We start from the raw sequence: 16,397 nt of genomic DNA on the forward strand, positions 1-16,397 counted from the left end.
GTGAAGAAAGTAAAGAACAAAAAGAACATACGAATTATTAACTTACCACATTAATGACCTTGGCTTTGAATGGAACTCTTCATTTTCAGAGTCTGCCAACTCTGCACCACTGCCTCCACTGGCACCAACTACTTTGTTTTCAGACTCTGTAACTTCATTACTTGCACCATCTTTGCTCGTATCAAGACCTGCACTGACATCAGAAGTGTTTGACACACAATACTTTTGAAGCCATCTATCAGTTTCCCAGAGGACATGCATGATGCTTTCTCGTGCAGCATAGCCATGGCTCTCAAATGGTAAAATGACAAGGCGACAAAGAGCTCCATGACCCTTCAGAGCATTGAAGAAACGATCGGACTGCATCATATATATAAGCCCAATAAATAGGCAAGCAAAGAAGTTAGGAAGAGATCAATGATAAGTCAAATCACTGAAAAATATCAAAGAGCTAAAAAAGAAATGGACGAAGTCGTGTTTGAGCCAAGGTTGAAGAGGGAGGGAAAAGGGATGCAAGAGGATGAACATTCCATAAATCAACACACAGATAATGGGGGAATAAATAAACTTTATCAGTAACTTATTCCGTGGTCAGTTGATAAATCTGGTAGAAAATTGAACTTAAAAGGGCCACATGCAAAGGTGTGGGAAAGCCACATACCTGCATGGTTAGTGTTCCAGGGTTATTGTCTTCTTCTCCATGGACAAGCAAGATTGGCTTCTTGATTTTATTCGCAGACATGAATGGACTCATCTCTACATAGGTAATAGTTGCCTCCCAGAGAGTTCTATCCTCATTCTGTCCCAGTGAGAGAAGAAAGCCATGAATCCGTCCAAAAGATAAATGGTGAAGATTGAGAACAAAGGGTAGAAATTATGGGGTGATAATATTCAAAAGCTAAAAGGCATTACGCATTACATTGAATATACTTATAAGCTCTAGTGCACTACCTGAAAACCAAAGGGTGTAAGGGTTCTGTTGTAGGCTCCAGACCGAGCAATCCCACAACAGAAAAGGTGAGGAGCATGTGCCAGGAGGTTTGCTGTCATGAATGCTCCATAGGAATGCCCCCCAACAGCAATTTTGTTAGGATGAGCTACCTAAACATACACAGCATCAGAAAAGCTTGAGCCAGAAATTTATAATCAGTATGACGCCACTGTTGGTCGTATGTGAGGGAATGAGGATGCTTACTCCACGTCTGATAACTTCCTCAACAGCTGCCTCTGCACTTGAAACCAGTTGCTCTACATACCTACACAAATAGTTATATGATGATGCCACTTAGGCTGGCCTCAAGTCATAGGATGGGATATACATGCACACTCACATTCATGTGCTTATGTGTATAATCATACAAGTAATGCATTACCTATCATTCGCTTCTTCATCCCCTTCACCAATAATAGGGATTGTCGGTCCAGATAAAATAGCAAATCTGCAAAGCAGAAGATAAGGGTAACCATAACTACTCTACCAGCAGCCAGTTCAAAAGGGAAAATCAGTCAAGGGAAAACTAAAAACTCAAAAAGAGTACAAAAGCAAATAAGGAAGGAAGAATTTCATGCCTTCTAGCAAGCCAAAGGAGAGGTGATGTTGGACCTATGCCTGCAAATTCATTAGGAGAACCGCGAACTTGTCCAGCAGCATCTTTGCTTTTAAATTCTCCAGGGTAAGACCAAACTAGACAAGGAAGAGGGCCATCTTTTGATGGATCATAGCCTGGTGGTAAGTACAATGTTGCAGTAAGTTGAACACCATCCTTTCTCTGGTATCTGATCATCTCCTTCTGCAGTGATGCCAACTGTGGATATGGATGAGGGAAGTCTGTGATCTGATGTACTTTCCTATCTGGCCAACTTTGAATGTAATATTGGGTGTTTTCAGTTTTTGACTCTTTAGAAGTAAGTATCTTCAGCTCATTAAGGTGTATATCCCCTTCTTTCTGATCCGACATCAAAGCAACAACACTCTCATAGTACTTTTCCTTGTTGCTTTCCCATATTCGTTCTTTGCTGCCTGTATATCTGGAAGAATATGTTTTAGATCAGTATGGCACCACGCCGAATGAGAATGCACAAACAAAGGTGAATTAAACACTTACATGTCAAACAAATCAAGGAAGGGGATGTTCCCCTCTGGTGTAGCACCATTTCCATTCAGGAGAACATAAGTGCCTTCATCATTTTCCTTCCTTATTTTAGCTATCACATAAGTCCCAGCAGGGGTTCTCCTCAACATGGGAGAGCCTGGATCAGAGTACACATCCTCAGATGACCTATCAAAAAGTATGCGTGGACTCACATCTTTCGATCCGGGAGATATCACCCAGGTTCTTGTTCGACGTGTCTTGTACCAAGACTCATAAACCAGAGCCAGTGAATCATCACACCATGAAATCCCTCTGTCAATATGAAGAATCAAACATATTAGATAACATTGTTCAAACTTTTTTGGGGTTTTCAAGACCAAACAGTAGCTTGCTATTAACCGTCTGCACAATATTTTAAATTTATTTCCAGCAATCCATGGCTTGATCCACTACTCGATACTTGATAAGCCAATCAATCCCTTAGCCATAAATGATAAGCTTAGGAATGATGCATTTAACGGAAGAATTCAAAGATCTTCATGTTAGGGAATGAAATGAGTGTCACGGAATGGTGGTCAAACATAAATATAAGCATACATTAGTTAGTAGCAATTCAGTTCAGTGGATATGTCTTACTCCATTTTCTATTAGTCTTGACTCATTTTTAAAAATTCAGTACTTTGATGGAAACAATTTTGACATATGCAAGCAGTCAAACACAATGTTTTCCCCATCTCAGAGGTTTTAAAACATCATTGCAAATACACCAGAAAGAAAGGTCAGCTTTATACACTAATTTAAATCAATATTAAGAAAACCATGCAGATGGAAGTAAATTTAAGAAATGAAACATGTATACATACCCATAGCGAAGATCAAGTTTGAGCAAGATTTCTGGCTGTTCACCTTCTTGTGGCTCTGCAGGCTGCGTATAAATTATATCACGTGGCGAAACTTCCACTTTTGCATCACCTCCATCTTGTGTCTCTGCCCTAAAAACTTCAGCACAGTCAGGCAACTAAAATTACATAGAGAATCAACTTCATCGAGAAAAGCTTAAATTAAATTTTATCATTAAAAGTTAGTGGTTACATCATATGTTTACATGTTGATTACTTGATTACACATAACATCTTTCATGTGCTGATGATTGCATAAAACTTTGCACTCCGACTAAATATCTAAAAATATTTAGAACTTGGAACGTGTATAGTCCCATATAATTATAGGCAATTTCATCTTTAGAAATGCATAAATGAGTAAATGATGCAGATACATACCAATATAACATTGAAGGCTTATCTGCTCTCCAATTGATTGACCGCATCCCTTTCCGCACGCTACTAAAGGCAATAGGAATGTCCTCAGCAAGGGGCAAGTCGCAGAGTTCTCTAACAAATTTCCCATCACTTGTCCATACATCCACTTTCTTGGGGAACCTTCCACATGGTACAATAAAAGAATACGGCCTATGGATTGAGCTAATCAAAAGGTAGTTCTCATCAGGGGAAGGATCCATAGACGTGTACACAGCCGGTGTGCCTATTTCCTTCACAGTGCCATCCAAAGAAGCCAAAATAAGTTGCGAGGTGGCATAGTAATCAAGCAAATCCTCATCATACTCATCCTTCAGCAAATCCTGGAATGTCCTAACTTGAATGACATTTTTCTGTTCGTTAGATTGAATCTTCGGGCCAAAAGGAACCAAAGGTTTCTTTGGCGGGTCTCCGCGCGACAAAGGAATAGTACAAACTAACAGGGTAGAGTCATCCACCCAAATATAATTATCAAAAACTGCATTCAGATATATATCCGGTGACTGAAACAGCGGCCTAGCTATTCCAGTTTCCACATCTGCAACCCACACTCTAAGCTTTCCACTATTACTACTGCTATCCTCCTCCTCAACGCGAACACTAAAGGCCAAATGTTGACCGTCATTTGACCAGGTAACGAAATTAATCTTAGCACCATCAGGGAATCCTTGAACCTCTTTCTCCGGTCCCAACGAGCCGTCAGGCATTAGTTGATGGATTCCTATACCGGTGTAGAAAGACATGCGGCTCCTGGTGTTGCATTTCCCATCAATTCGAATACCAGCAAGCTTTTCCTCCAGTTTCGCTAGTTCTGCCAACGGCGGTAAAGATCTCCGCTTGAGAAACAGTATTTTATCCCGGAATGGTGAAAATGACAGTGCCGGAAGCGGTGGAGCATCAACAATATCTCTAATTTCCGGCGGTGGAAGACAATATGTAACTCCGATTGCAACATTTTCTACATCAAATTCAAAACTCAACTTTTAAGTAACTAACTTTTAAGTGAAAGCATATTCAAATTCAGTTCAGGCAGATTAAAAATTCACAGAAGTAAAGTACCATCGTTTTCCTCAGTCAAAGTAGCGGAAGCGTTAGCCGAAGAAGAAACGGAGACGTTAGAGCCATTGCCGCCGGCAGCGTCTTCAGTAAGAGCAGAGTGGATAGGGAGAAGGCGGTGGAATCGGGAGCCGGTCATGGCTGTCTTGGAGGCGATCCTAGAATGAGTTCTCAGGTGGCCAGGTGTTCGGACGGATGATGAAGAAGGGAATCGGGACTTGGCGTTTGGGGAGAGAGAAAAGGGCGGAAGGGAGGAAGAGAAAGGAGAGATGGAGAGCAGAGAGAGGCGATTACAGACCTTGTGAAGGCGCATCATTTATTTTTATTTGATTGATTGATATTCTATTCTTATGCTTGCATTTCTAGGCGTGGGCTCATCTTGTTGCTCTCGTGTCCAATCATGTTGAAAAAGTTACAGGCCGAAAAGAATCTGTAGATTTCAGCCGGAGTTTCTTATCTGCTGCTACGGAGTGTACCTCCTTACCCTGTGCGCTTCATTATCTTGAGTTGTGCCAATCAGAGGAAGTACAACCTAGCACAAATTATCAACATAGCATAAAAGTCAAGCAGATATTAGCAATTGGGAACACACAAATGCATGTGAAATTGTGAATTGTATTTTTAATATAAAAATAACATTAAATTGATATATACATTATTAATTTTTTATGTTTTAATAAATACATTATTAAATAAATATAAATAATTTAAAAATTAAATAAAATAATTCATATAATTCTAAATCCAAATAACAACAATTTAGATACAATTTGTAATAAAAATCAACGTTAAAGAAGTGTTTTTCAAAAAAAAATCAGCTGTTAAAGAAATTAAAAGTTTTAGAATCCATTAGATAAAAAGAATGGAGAGCATGTAAAGTGTAAATATTTTATTTTATTTTTTATTTCTCCTTTTATCTCTTTTTTTCAAAACTTTTGGTTTTTGGTTACAAAATTGTGAGATTTAATTAGTTATTAATAGGTTGAAAGATTTAATTAACTTAAAGTATCTTTAATTAGATTGAACTGTAAGTCAACTCTGAATTATTATAAAATGTTGTATATAATTCAATTAGGAAAATAATTAACATCCATTAAGCTTTAATGAATATAAAACTTTCCTCTATTAGTTTGAGAAATACTTTTTTATCTTTTTTAAAAAAGTAACTGATGTTAGACTTTTTTTTCACATTAATGGTAATTAATTTATTTTAACTAAAGATTATTTAAAGCATTCATCTCAAAGTTAATGCATAATTGAATTTAAGATAAGTTTATAAATTTAATATGTAATTGAATTAAAATATAAATTAATTAAAATCTAATGTCATAGTGATTAAAGAGGATTGATTCTTCAAAAAAAAGTAATTAAAGAGCATTTTAAAACTAATTAAATCTTGCAATTAATTAAATATCATAATGTTGTAGTTAAAAGAAGTCTTATGTTAAAGAAAAAAAAAGACAAAAATAAATAGAGAAATAAATAATTCTGATTTTTATTTAAGATTAACAATTATTAACAACATTAATAACAGATTATTCCATCCATTACATTATTAACTCTAAACTTTTGTGACATATGGTTCAAGGGAGACCATTTTTTTTTTTTCACACTCAACAAAGTTAAATCCTAAGCTTCCAAGGAAAAGAGGAAAGACATTAATTTGTTGTTTCTCCATGAACGTGTTCACTTCTTGTGTCTTTAGCCATCTTAGGCGGTAGCTTTCATAGCTCCTTATGAACGGAGCTAGCAACACTATTTCCTCTTCCATGGAAAATGGAATTGTATAAACTGTACAAATCATATGCCATAACCCCAACTTTTCCTCCGAAGTAAGCCCCGATTATACTCCCCGAACGAAACCCCCAAATCTTCCATCCCCTGAACAAAGGTTTTGTGCCGTGGGAGACCACTTGATCACCGATGAAAGTGCCAGCAGCCTTGCTGAATGCCTCTCCCGTCGGACGATTAGAGTAAAAGGATTCTACCAGGTCCGTCAAGGCAGCAATGTAAGGTGCCAAATTGTACTTTGCCAAAGCAGATTGAGGATCCCCTCTTTGCCCGTCAGGAACGTACTTCATTAAAGGAATCACCTTCAAGAGGTTCTTCGCTAGGCTCTTCGCTAGGCATGCGGTGGTGCCGGTTCCCATGTCGAAGCAATCAGATTTTTGTGGCCAGGTTTTATGAGGACCTAGTCTGGCTGCAAATCATCCAAAATTTTATTAGAAAATCAGTTCCTTTCGTCATTATACACTTTAACATAATTTAGCTCTAGGCATCTATGCATCGTAATAGTCCATAACTATAAATTGCAGATTTGCTGTGGAAATAAATACAAAATTTAAAATTTAAAAAAAAACCAACTAGATGAAAATTGAATTACCGGCAAGAAAGAGCAAAGCGACCAGAACTAAACAAACCAATTGAACTATCCCTTTCTCAAAAATCTTCATGTCTTCGTTCGGTCCCTTAGAAATATGATTGAGAAGTTTGTATGATATGGTTGTTGTAACATGTTTTATAAGGGTTAAATAGGACAAAATAGGAAAGGAAGAATCCAATAAAGTTATGGAATAAAGACATAATAGCCATGACCAAGCAAAAAAAAATGTCCTGAAACGTGTAACTTGTTTTACATTCTATAATACACATCTAGTTTAGTATTTCGGAAGAGAGTTCAATTTTTTTTTTTCCTAAATGGTTTTGCTACGGCTAAATATATCTTCGTTAATTTGTATCTCTAAACAATATAAGATGTAAACAACCTCAATTTAGTATACCTAGTATATTGTATATATTTTCACATGAGTAGAGAATAATTCGTTATAAAACATAAATTTTAGATTCCAACTAGTAATAAAATATCTTGGCCAATTTTTTTTTAATCCCTCTTGGTGTCTTGATATTTCTTGTGTGTTTCTACAATGACCTATCAATATAATGACAGAAAAACAAAAGAAAATTCAGCATATCGCTGTGGACCCTTGCTTTAGGAATTTGATCTAAGATATTATTTATGGTGCTTTACGTCCCTCATGAGCATTCCAATTCTTTACGTTTCTCATGGATATTTTTAATCCTTTATAATTAAATCTTCGTTGGATCACTTAGAAATATGATTGAGAAGTATGTATGATATGATTGTTGTAACACGTGTTATAAGGGTTAAATAGATTGTAATAGGAAAGGAAGAACCCAATCAAGGTATGGAATAAAGAAATAATAGCCATGAACAAGCAAAAAAATGCCCTGAAACGTGTTTCTTATTTTGGATTTTAGAATACACATCTAGTTTAGTACTTCGGAAGAGATCCGTTTTCAATTTTTTTTTTTCTAAATTGATTTACTACTGCTAAATATGTCTTCAATAATTTGTATATCTAAACAATATAAGCCGTACTATTACCTTGCCAACAATGAGTTTAAACGGTAAGACTTTTCCTTCTTTATTTTTTTGAATGACAACAATATTCATCATGCCTATTTAGTATATTTTGGGCATTTTTGTCAGTATAAAAGGCATATGCTTTGTTAATTTGTTTTTCATTAAACATAACTTCTGCAATGGAATTTTATTTGATAATTAGAATTTAATTGATTGAACAATTACTTTCATATAAAATTATATGAATCCAAATCTTCTATCTCATTATCTGTCTCAACTTTTACAAATTGTCAGATATTTATTTTTTTTATTATGAGTTAATACATGCTGGGTTTTAATTTTTTTTCTCTCTTTCTCTCTCATATACTCTAACCAAACACAAGGAGAAAACCAATAGTAAAGTCTAACCAAATCTTATTTCTATCAAAAAAAAGAAAAAAAAAACTAGAAATGAAGTCCAATAAAGAATCACCCATAGCCAAGATTCTAGTATTTTCTAAATTTCTGCCTAAGCCGTAAGTGCTCCTCCAACTAGAAGATAGTTGGTAGGGACAAAGATACTGAAGCCAAGATGTGGTCACAGCTAGTTGACGATGACCTTGTAGTTGCCTCATTTGATCGATGTGTCTGGCAACCTTGTTTTAGCTTTCTAGTATGAACTCATAATGTTGTTACCATGTCCAATATAATCGTCATCTTGTTAAAAGATGGTTGTCCAAAGGAATCTACGGATCTCTTATCTTTTTTCTCTCTTTTCTTGGTCGGAAAGTTTCTTAAGTACTACGAGGGAGTGCAGTAGTGTATGCTACAATGGTAATACGCCCTTTCTATATGCTAATTAAACCATTCAGCTAAAAGGAAAAAAAATGATATTTTTCTTTTATAATGTCATAGTAAATTATGCATTCTCACAACATTTAGACAAAGTTCGCGTATAAATGTATTACTATAATATTAGAGAATAATAAAATTGTTTAAAATTAATATATCTTAATGAAAAATTTTGAACATCGACATTTGTAATATTTTAATTTTATTAAAAGATTGAGAAATTCAATTTTATGAATTTTATTTTCATTCTTTTTCTTTGTATCTAACAATACATACTGAATCCATAAATATCTACAACAATTAATTTTTACATTACATCCCTTGCTTTACATTTACGTAGTTACATGCAACTATAATTTGTGACGGGCAAGGTCCATGGCCTTCGCCGGTTTAGTAGCAAACACAGCAAATTAAGTTGAATCCTAAACCGGTTAATCTTAATTTTCTGTTTGCAGCTTTTCACAGCTCCCGATCAAGAGCAGGGCTTGGAGACTTTTCTTCTTGATGATGGAAAAGGTAATTATACAAATGCTCAAACCCGTGGTACACATCATACGCCATAACCCCAACTTCTCGTCCTACGTAACCCCCCAGTAAACTCCCCGACACAAACGCCAACCTGACCTTGTTCAGTCCCCCAGTATCTTTAGCTGCAACACAATTAGTCTCACCCCCGACCCACTTTTCAGCAACAAAACGCCCCACATTGTCTCCAATAAAAGCTCCAATAGCCTTACTGGTTAACTCTCCTTTGGGGTGACTATGAAATGGAAGGCTCCCAAACAGATCCCACCCGGAACCGACGTAGGGTGCCAAATTGTGTTTCGATACAAAAGCAACTCCAGGTTTACTTCTTTGTTCAGGGTCCAGATTGTACCTCATCAAATAATAAGCCTTCATGGCAGTCTCCGCAATGCATACCGCACTCCCAGTTCTCATGTCGAAGCAATTATATTGCTGGGGCCTAGTTTTATGAGGAGCCTGCTCATCATCATTGAGTTCACGACATTTTTTGGCTGTGTAAAAAAGGAGAAATTCATGAACATAATCTAGGCGAGACTTTTGGAAGGGTTAGACCTTTAGATTAAAATTAAATTAATTCAGTTCAGATTCGAAGTGACAACAAAGAGTCAAAGACACAAAAAACAAATTGCAAAAGTGAGTTGCATGAACTTTGAGTTACCTGTGAGACCGATGATAAGGATAAAAATGAAGAGAACCAGTTGAACCTTTCCGCTACGAAGAAAATTCATGTCTTCGAATTCAGAAATGGGATTGAGAATTATGCAAAAAGAATAGGTGATGTGCCTGCTGCCGTAAGGTGCTGTCAAGGGTTTAAAATAAGTCACAGAAAGGAGAGAAAGAATATAATAAACCTGCGGAATAAAGAAACACGATGCATGAACAAGCAAAGCAAAGCCTAAACACCTTTACATGTGAAGCTTGTTTTTTATTCCTGCATTAACAACACACTCATTCTTCCCGGATTTACTTTACTTCAGGAAAGTTCCCCGTAGTCTAATCGATTTAACTACAGTTAAATGCATTCTTTGTTAATTTATATAGTTAAACAAACTAATATTTACTATTATTAGTTATCCTTTGATGTGAACAACCTCAATTTAGTATACCTAGTATATTGTATTTTTTTTCACATGAGTAGAGAATATATAATTGACTATAAAACATAAATTTTAGATTCCAACGTACTACAATAACTTGATTTTTTTTTTCTTGTCTAAATTTTTTTTTATTCTCTGTTGGTATCTTGATATTTCTCGTGTGTTCTACAATGACCGATCAATATAATGACAAAAAAAAAAGGAAAAAAGAAAAGAAAATTCAGCATATCGCTGTCTGAACCCTTGCTTTGGGAATTTGGTCAAGATATTGTTTATGGTGTGTTACGCTTCTCATGGGTATTCCAATCCTTTACATTTGTCATGGATATTTTTAATCTGTTAAATGAAGATAGTAAATTTATATATTTATCACAAACTATTTAATTTAAAAACACTGAAAAAGAAAAAAGTTTAATAGAATAATTGTTGAAATTCCGATTTGAGTTCGGGACCCCTTAGATCTTTAACGGCGTTATGAGTGGTTAATAAATATTTAGGACTAGATATTCCCTCGAAATGTTGAGCAAGAAAAATGATATTCCAATAAAATATCTCCACTTTTCTCCGACGTGGAAATTTCTTATTGGTCCCAAGATGATAAGAAATTTGTGTTCACGAGCCATTACAGTTCCAATAAACACTCCTTTGTCATCGTTTCAACTCCGGAAAACATTAAGCAGAGTTCTCACTCTTCACTGAAAACAGGAACAGGAACGCGAGCACCAACAAGCAACAATGGCAACCCTATCTAGTCTTAACCTCGTAAGCCCAAGAGTCGTAGCCAACGTAGTAGACTCCACAAAGGTTAGTTCGGTCAAGGTCCCTACTTGAACCAGCCCCGGAAAAGGGTCTCCCAGTTGGGGTCTAGGCGAATGCAGGTGATCAGACCCGTGAGAGCTGCCCCTGACAGCATATCGGACAGGTGGAAAAGAGCATCAAGGAAGCAGAGGAGGCGTGCTCGGGTGACCCAGCGAGCGGAGAGTGCGTAGCGGCTTGGGACGAGGTGGAAGAGCTCAGTGCGGCAGCCAGCCACGCCAGGGACAAGAAGAAAGGAAACGATCCTTTGGAGAATTACTGCAAAGAGAACCCGGAGGCAGATGAGTGCCGCACTTACGAGGATTGAAAGGGCTTTTTAATTTATTGAGCTTTTTTTCTTAGATGATGAAAATTGTCAGAATTTTTATATGGTGATATCGATGATGATGGAGTTTTTAGATGTTGTAAACCTCTCCGTTTTATGTGAAACTGAAGATGTTATTGGTGGTTTACCGGTTATAATGATTGTAATCCCATACCATACACTCGGGAAACAGATAATTTTTAATTTAAGCGTTTTTATGGATTACATGGATTTTTTTTATGTTTTCAGACGCTGTCTTAATATACTACTTGACCTAACAATGAGGTCTTCCACATTTCATGCGCAGATGGCCGCAATCTAGTTTAGGTAAATCAATAATTAATGAGCTTGAGGAAGGAAGGATAATTTTTTGTGTTCTTCTTAGATGTGCAAATCTTGTTCAACATCGTCCTTAATCAGCACAACAAAATGACGCCAACCATTGATGTTGTTCTGCACCAATTCCCTCTTGCTTTTCGGATTTTATCAAATTGAACTCTTACTCTCCGTAAATTATTTGGCAAATTCCCTGCTAGTATGCGCAAAGGAAGACTTTAAAAGATCTTTAGAACAAAGGCAAAGAAAGGTAGGACAATTTTTGTTTTTCCTTAATCCGAAAGATACTCAGAATATAATATTAGGCCTTATCATAGTATTTCCTTTTTTACCAGGAAAATAAATACAGATGCAATTATGATTCGAGATGTTGGCTCAATCTTAATGACGGCGATGGCGAAAAGAAGTAGTTATGATAATCACCTGCAAAATTTGCACCGAAACTAAATCGCCATCATAATCTTCTTCTTTTTATTTTTTTTATCAATGAAAAGATAAGTACAATAAAATTATATTCCGGTTTCGTCTGTTTCATAGAATTCTGCTCATAGCATCCAAGAGGGGGTTATAAGCAACCTACATTATTACATAGGAGGATCTCTGAGTTAATCTCCTGAAAAGTATGTTTTATTTTTATAAAGCTGCAACGAATTGTTTCTTATTTGATTCAGACATAATGATTAGATGAAAACTATAAAGTTAACCGTTAACGCAAAGGCAAGATTCAAGATTTTTTTTTCGTCGCCAAGCCCAAATCGCCGACTGTTAAGAATATTATTGCCTATTGTTTGGATATTATTCCTACTTAGAGCGGTGCGCCGACTATTAAGATTGGCCGCGGTTATCGAAACTGCATGACAATGAAAAAGTTCTGGAACAACCATTGATTACTAATCAAGGTTAAGGTTGCCTTTGCGCCTTTGCTTGCGCAATCTTCTGTCACAGCTATTTCTCTTAGCTGTGGGGAATGCTTACGTTATCAAACGTGTTATTTTTGAATTTGACAAAACACATATAAATGAGCACGAATTTCAACTTCGGCGTACTATCGGTTGACGGAGTCCATCCTCATCCTCAATCCAGCAAAAGCCATCCAGCCCTACTAGTCATAGGGAGGGAGCAACAAGTGTCACTTGTTAAACTAGAGCCTGACAGCTGGTATATCCTCGTATCCATTAACTGGGAAGACAAGGCACCCAGGGGGAAAGAACCCATCCACCTAGAAACTTCCTTTACCATCAACCTTTATCTAAATTTGTAAAATATCTTAGATCAGCTCAAAAACTTTATTAATCCTAATGGTTGATCAACAAATGAACTTCCCATCACCATAAACATGCTTGTACACTTGCATACTAACGGGAGTTTTTTTTTTTTCAAGCATTCACACGAATGAAGAAACAAAGAAATCCTTGGCAGCATTGGACAGCGCTTAACCACGTACTCTACTTAAGGCATACTCTAATCAATTAAACAGCAAGAGATGTGAAGGGGTCCATTATTTACATTGACGAATCCAAGTCTGTCCGGAAGAAAGGAGCACATCATCAAGGCAAGACAAAGTCCATTACAATTTCTATTACAGAACCAAATTCAAATTGAACTAACGTTGCTCTGAAAAATCACATTCAATAACAATTTGGAAAAAGAACAAATGGAGCAACTACCGGAAAGAAATGCTGAATTTCAATTAAACCCTTGAGATAGCTTATCACAACATAAATGCCAGTTGCTATCATCAAAACAACAAGTATTGGCACATGCCAAGAATGTCATTAGGGAGGAAGCGTGAACACATTTTTCATCCCATAAAATGGTAGTTATGAAACCTTTTTTTACAACTTTTTGCTCTTTTTATGTAACCAAAGCATTGGATATATCCAAAGTTTCAAACAACTAACTTCCCCTTCTTGGCTTCTTCTGCCAAACGTAGCAAAAAACAAACCATAACTTATGCATTTATCACTCTATAGCAACTTTTCAATTAAACATCCTGTTCATGCATCCAAACCAACAAATAATCAGAAAGAAATTGATATTATAAAGAGGAACCATTGCATTGGAAAACTAACTTTCCACATATCCATCGAAATCCATAAGTACATAATAGAAAAAACACCAAAAGGTTTCTGCAAAACCAAACTCCCCATTCAACAGACTCGACATCAGAATAAACCTAATTTTATATCATCTAACATTAACAAAAACACAGACAAAAACATAGAGGAAAAAGATAACATTAACGAACCACTCACAAGCACAAACTGACTTCGACAAGGGACCCGCATTATCCGGATAAGGAAGAGAGTCCATCCATCAACAGTTCAACACTCGAACATATCGACCGACGCCATAATTGGCTGAATCGGACAGGGAAGCCGCCACGGCTCCAACAGGGAATCCGGAATCTCCGGGATTTCAACATCAAGACCGCTCACTTCTTCCACAATATGCAGCACCGAGTTCAGGGACCGCAATCTATCGGTCAATTCCACTGCCTGAGCTCTTAACACGTTGTTGGCAGATACCATCTCGATGTAGCGTTGGGTGGTGACGTTGATATTTTCAGAGAGCTGGCTGTTGTCTTTCTGCAATGTGCCCACTTCGCTAACCAAATCTTCGAGCTGCTTCTGCTTCCTCATCCGTGATCGCCTTGCAGATTCACGGTTTGACAGCATTCTTTTCCTTTTCCTCTCGTCGATGTTTGCATATCGCGGGTCGGAATCGGATCCGGAACTCCCTGGCCTTTGCACTGGAGCCATCTCAGGGGAAGTGTTTTTTTCTTTTATTTTTATCCGGGAAAATATTTAATGGAGATTAATAAATTGAATGATAATTAGGGAATTCAAATTTTCAACAGTCAGAGAAATTAACTAGGGTTAGATCTAGATAAGGAGGTTGATGAACAAAGAGGGGGCTAATTCATGAGAAAACGTAAAACCAGTAAAGGAAGACAACCGAGAACGAGTGAAGAACACGGATCCGACGCATGAGGACTGCGTAGCTCATAGAAAATCTAAAATCATTGGAATGGTTCTACAAATACCTGACTCCTAATCCGCAGATCGGACGTGAACAAAACAGCCCAAAAATAACAAAGAAGAACCCCAAGTAACCCTAGATCCAAACAAGATCTATAGATCGGAAGAAGAAAAGGAAAAAGCACGGGCGAGGAACAGCAGGGAAGAAGAAAGAAAAGAGAGAAGAAAATTAAGAAATAAGAATACTTAGCTGGTTGAAGAGAAGGAAACGCGAAGAGAAACGGAAAGTAGACGAAACAAGAGCGACCAAGAGCGAAACGAAAAAAGGGTTACATTAAATGGGAAGGGGGTTTTTATAGGGGAAAGAGGATGGCCTCATTGGCTGATTGGCTAGGTAATGGATAATATAATATTTGAGGGGTATTTAGGGTCTTTTGACTGGTTAACTTTTGAAAGGGGTTATGGGTTTGGTGTCACCGCTGGCGTGCAAAGTGAGGACAGCTACGCATTCAACGCCTTCTTGCACAGCCTATTTGGAAGATACCCATTGGATTCCATTTATCTTGAGTTTTCCAAAAAATAGGAAATCTTGGAAATTATTTTTATCTTGAATTTATTTTTTGGTAGCAGCCTACCACTATTTATGCCACCAAACTGATTGCTGAATTAGGAAATCTTGCTGGATAATATAAGTGCCATCCAAACATTAGCAAAATTTTCCAAATTAATATGAGATTATAAGGTAATCAAACTTTTCCAATATTATTGCCTGTATTTTCCAATTTTGTTGTTTTGGCCTTTACGTACAAGGCAGGTACGTTGGATTCCTTTTACTCTTAAATCTTGGTGGGGTAGTTCTCAGTTGTCACATTATCTGCATGCCCTATTGTCTATGGTAAGATGTTTATTACTTAGCATGGAATACACCTGGCATGTTTGGTGCATAAGAATCAAATTTTACATTATAATTTAACTTTTTAAGTCTTCTCTCAGTCTCATTTTATTTGTTTTTTTTTTAATTTTTTTGTCAAATTAACTTAACTTTCATCTTTTATTTTAATAAAATTATAACATATTTTTTGAGATTTTAATTAATAATGGTAACAATTGAATTCATTTAACAAAAAAAAAAGAAATAAACAAAATGGGATAAAGAGGGTAAGTTTTACTTGAGATCTTTATATTCTTGTTTTAATCGTGTACTAGTAAAAAGAAATAATTGGATTAGTAGCACCACTAATAATAGTTTTACAAATCCAAACATGTCAAAATAATTAACATCTTGTAAAATATGAGATAATATGAGAACTTTTTGTTTATGAGGGCATCAAAATAACAATACTATTATATATAAAAAAAAAACAATTTACTTGATGATATTGTCACTTATCTTAGTTTTGCCCAAAAAGTGATGACAATCCAAATTCAATTTTGTAATAATTATTATGGAATCTTTACATTATTTTATCCTAATCACATAAGTTTGACTCATAATAAATAGTAAAATTATTTTAAATAACTCAAGTTTGAATGCCTTTTACTTAATAAATTTAACAAAGTTAGATTTTTCTTTTAAATTAAATTTTTTACTAGTGAAACCAATAAATGCTCATCATCTAAAATCCAAAAAAAAAAAATCTCGTTCTTCCTTTCCTTT

General features: G+C 36.2%; 5 protein-coding genes across 5 annotated transcripts; 1 reads left to right on the forward strand and 4 right to left on the reverse strand.

The window, feature by feature from the left end:
• Window positions 1–6: 6 nt before the first annotated feature.
• On the reverse strand, window positions 7–4,862 carry LOC110414348 (Prolyl oligopeptidase family protein). The gene is made up of 10 exons (XM_021425481.1): window positions 4,469–4,862; window positions 3,374–4,367; window positions 2,957–3,085; window positions 2,106–2,405; window positions 1,570–2,028; window positions 1,374–1,439; window positions 1,196–1,256; window positions 952–1,101; window positions 662–799; window positions 7–360 (listed from the first exon to the last, which is right to left on the reverse strand). Exons 1-10 carry the CDS (start codon window positions 4,779–4,781, stop codon window positions 43–45), a joined length of 2,928 nt encoding a protein of 975 aa, XP_021281156.1. The 5' UTR covers window positions 4,782–4,862; the 3' UTR covers window positions 7–42.
• A 1,074-nt stretch (window positions 4,863–5,936) lies between these two features.
• LOC110414192 (uncharacterized) lies at window positions 5,937–6,958 on the reverse strand. The gene is made up of 2 exons (XM_021425266.1): window positions 6,849–6,958; window positions 5,937–6,665 (listed from the first exon to the last, which is right to left on the reverse strand). The coding sequence occupies exons 1-2, from the start codon at window positions 6,916–6,918 to the stop codon at window positions 6,190–6,192; spliced, it is 546 nt and encodes a 181-aa protein (XP_021280941.1). The 5' UTR covers window positions 6,919–6,958; the 3' UTR covers window positions 5,937–6,189.
• A 2,011-nt stretch (window positions 6,959–8,969) lies between these two features.
• On the reverse strand, window positions 8,970–10,024 carry LOC110414146 (uncharacterized). The gene is made up of 2 exons (XM_021425212.2): window positions 9,865–10,024; window positions 8,970–9,697 (listed from the first exon to the last, which is right to left on the reverse strand). The coding sequence occupies exons 1-2, from the start codon at window positions 9,932–9,934 to the stop codon at window positions 9,141–9,143; spliced, it is 627 nt and encodes a 208-aa protein (XP_021280887.1). The 5' UTR covers window positions 9,935–10,024; the 3' UTR covers window positions 8,970–9,140.
• Window positions 10,025–10,949: 925 nt separating this feature from the next.
• CP12-1 (CP12 domain-containing protein 1) lies at window positions 10,950–11,648 on the forward strand. Its single transcript, XM_021425095.2, is given in 3 exon segments — window positions 10,950–11,113; window positions 11,116–11,221; window positions 11,224–11,648. Coding segments are annotated over 3 exon segments (384 nt in total). The 5' UTR covers window positions 10,950–11,038; the 3' UTR covers window positions 11,427–11,648.
• A 2,129-nt stretch (window positions 11,649–13,777) lies between these two features.
• Window positions 13,778–15,087, reverse strand: BZIP53 (basic region/leucine zipper motif 53). The gene has a single exon (XM_021424367.2). The coding sequence runs from the start codon at window positions 14,519–14,521 to the stop codon at window positions 14,084–14,086; it is 438 nt and encodes a 145-aa protein (XP_021280042.1). The 5' UTR covers window positions 14,522–15,087; the 3' UTR covers window positions 13,778–14,083.
• Window positions 15,088–16,397: the final 1,310 nt, after the last annotated feature.

The sequence above is a fragment of the Theobroma umbraticum genome, unplaced genomic scaffold (assembly GCF_002168275.2).
Source record: "Theobroma umbraticum cultivar Fairchild unplaced genomic scaffold, ASM216827v3 scaffold_4.1, whole genome shotgun sequence".
Taxonomy (NCBI): Eukaryota; Viridiplantae; Streptophyta; class Magnoliopsida; order Malvales; family Malvaceae; genus Theobroma; species Theobroma umbraticum.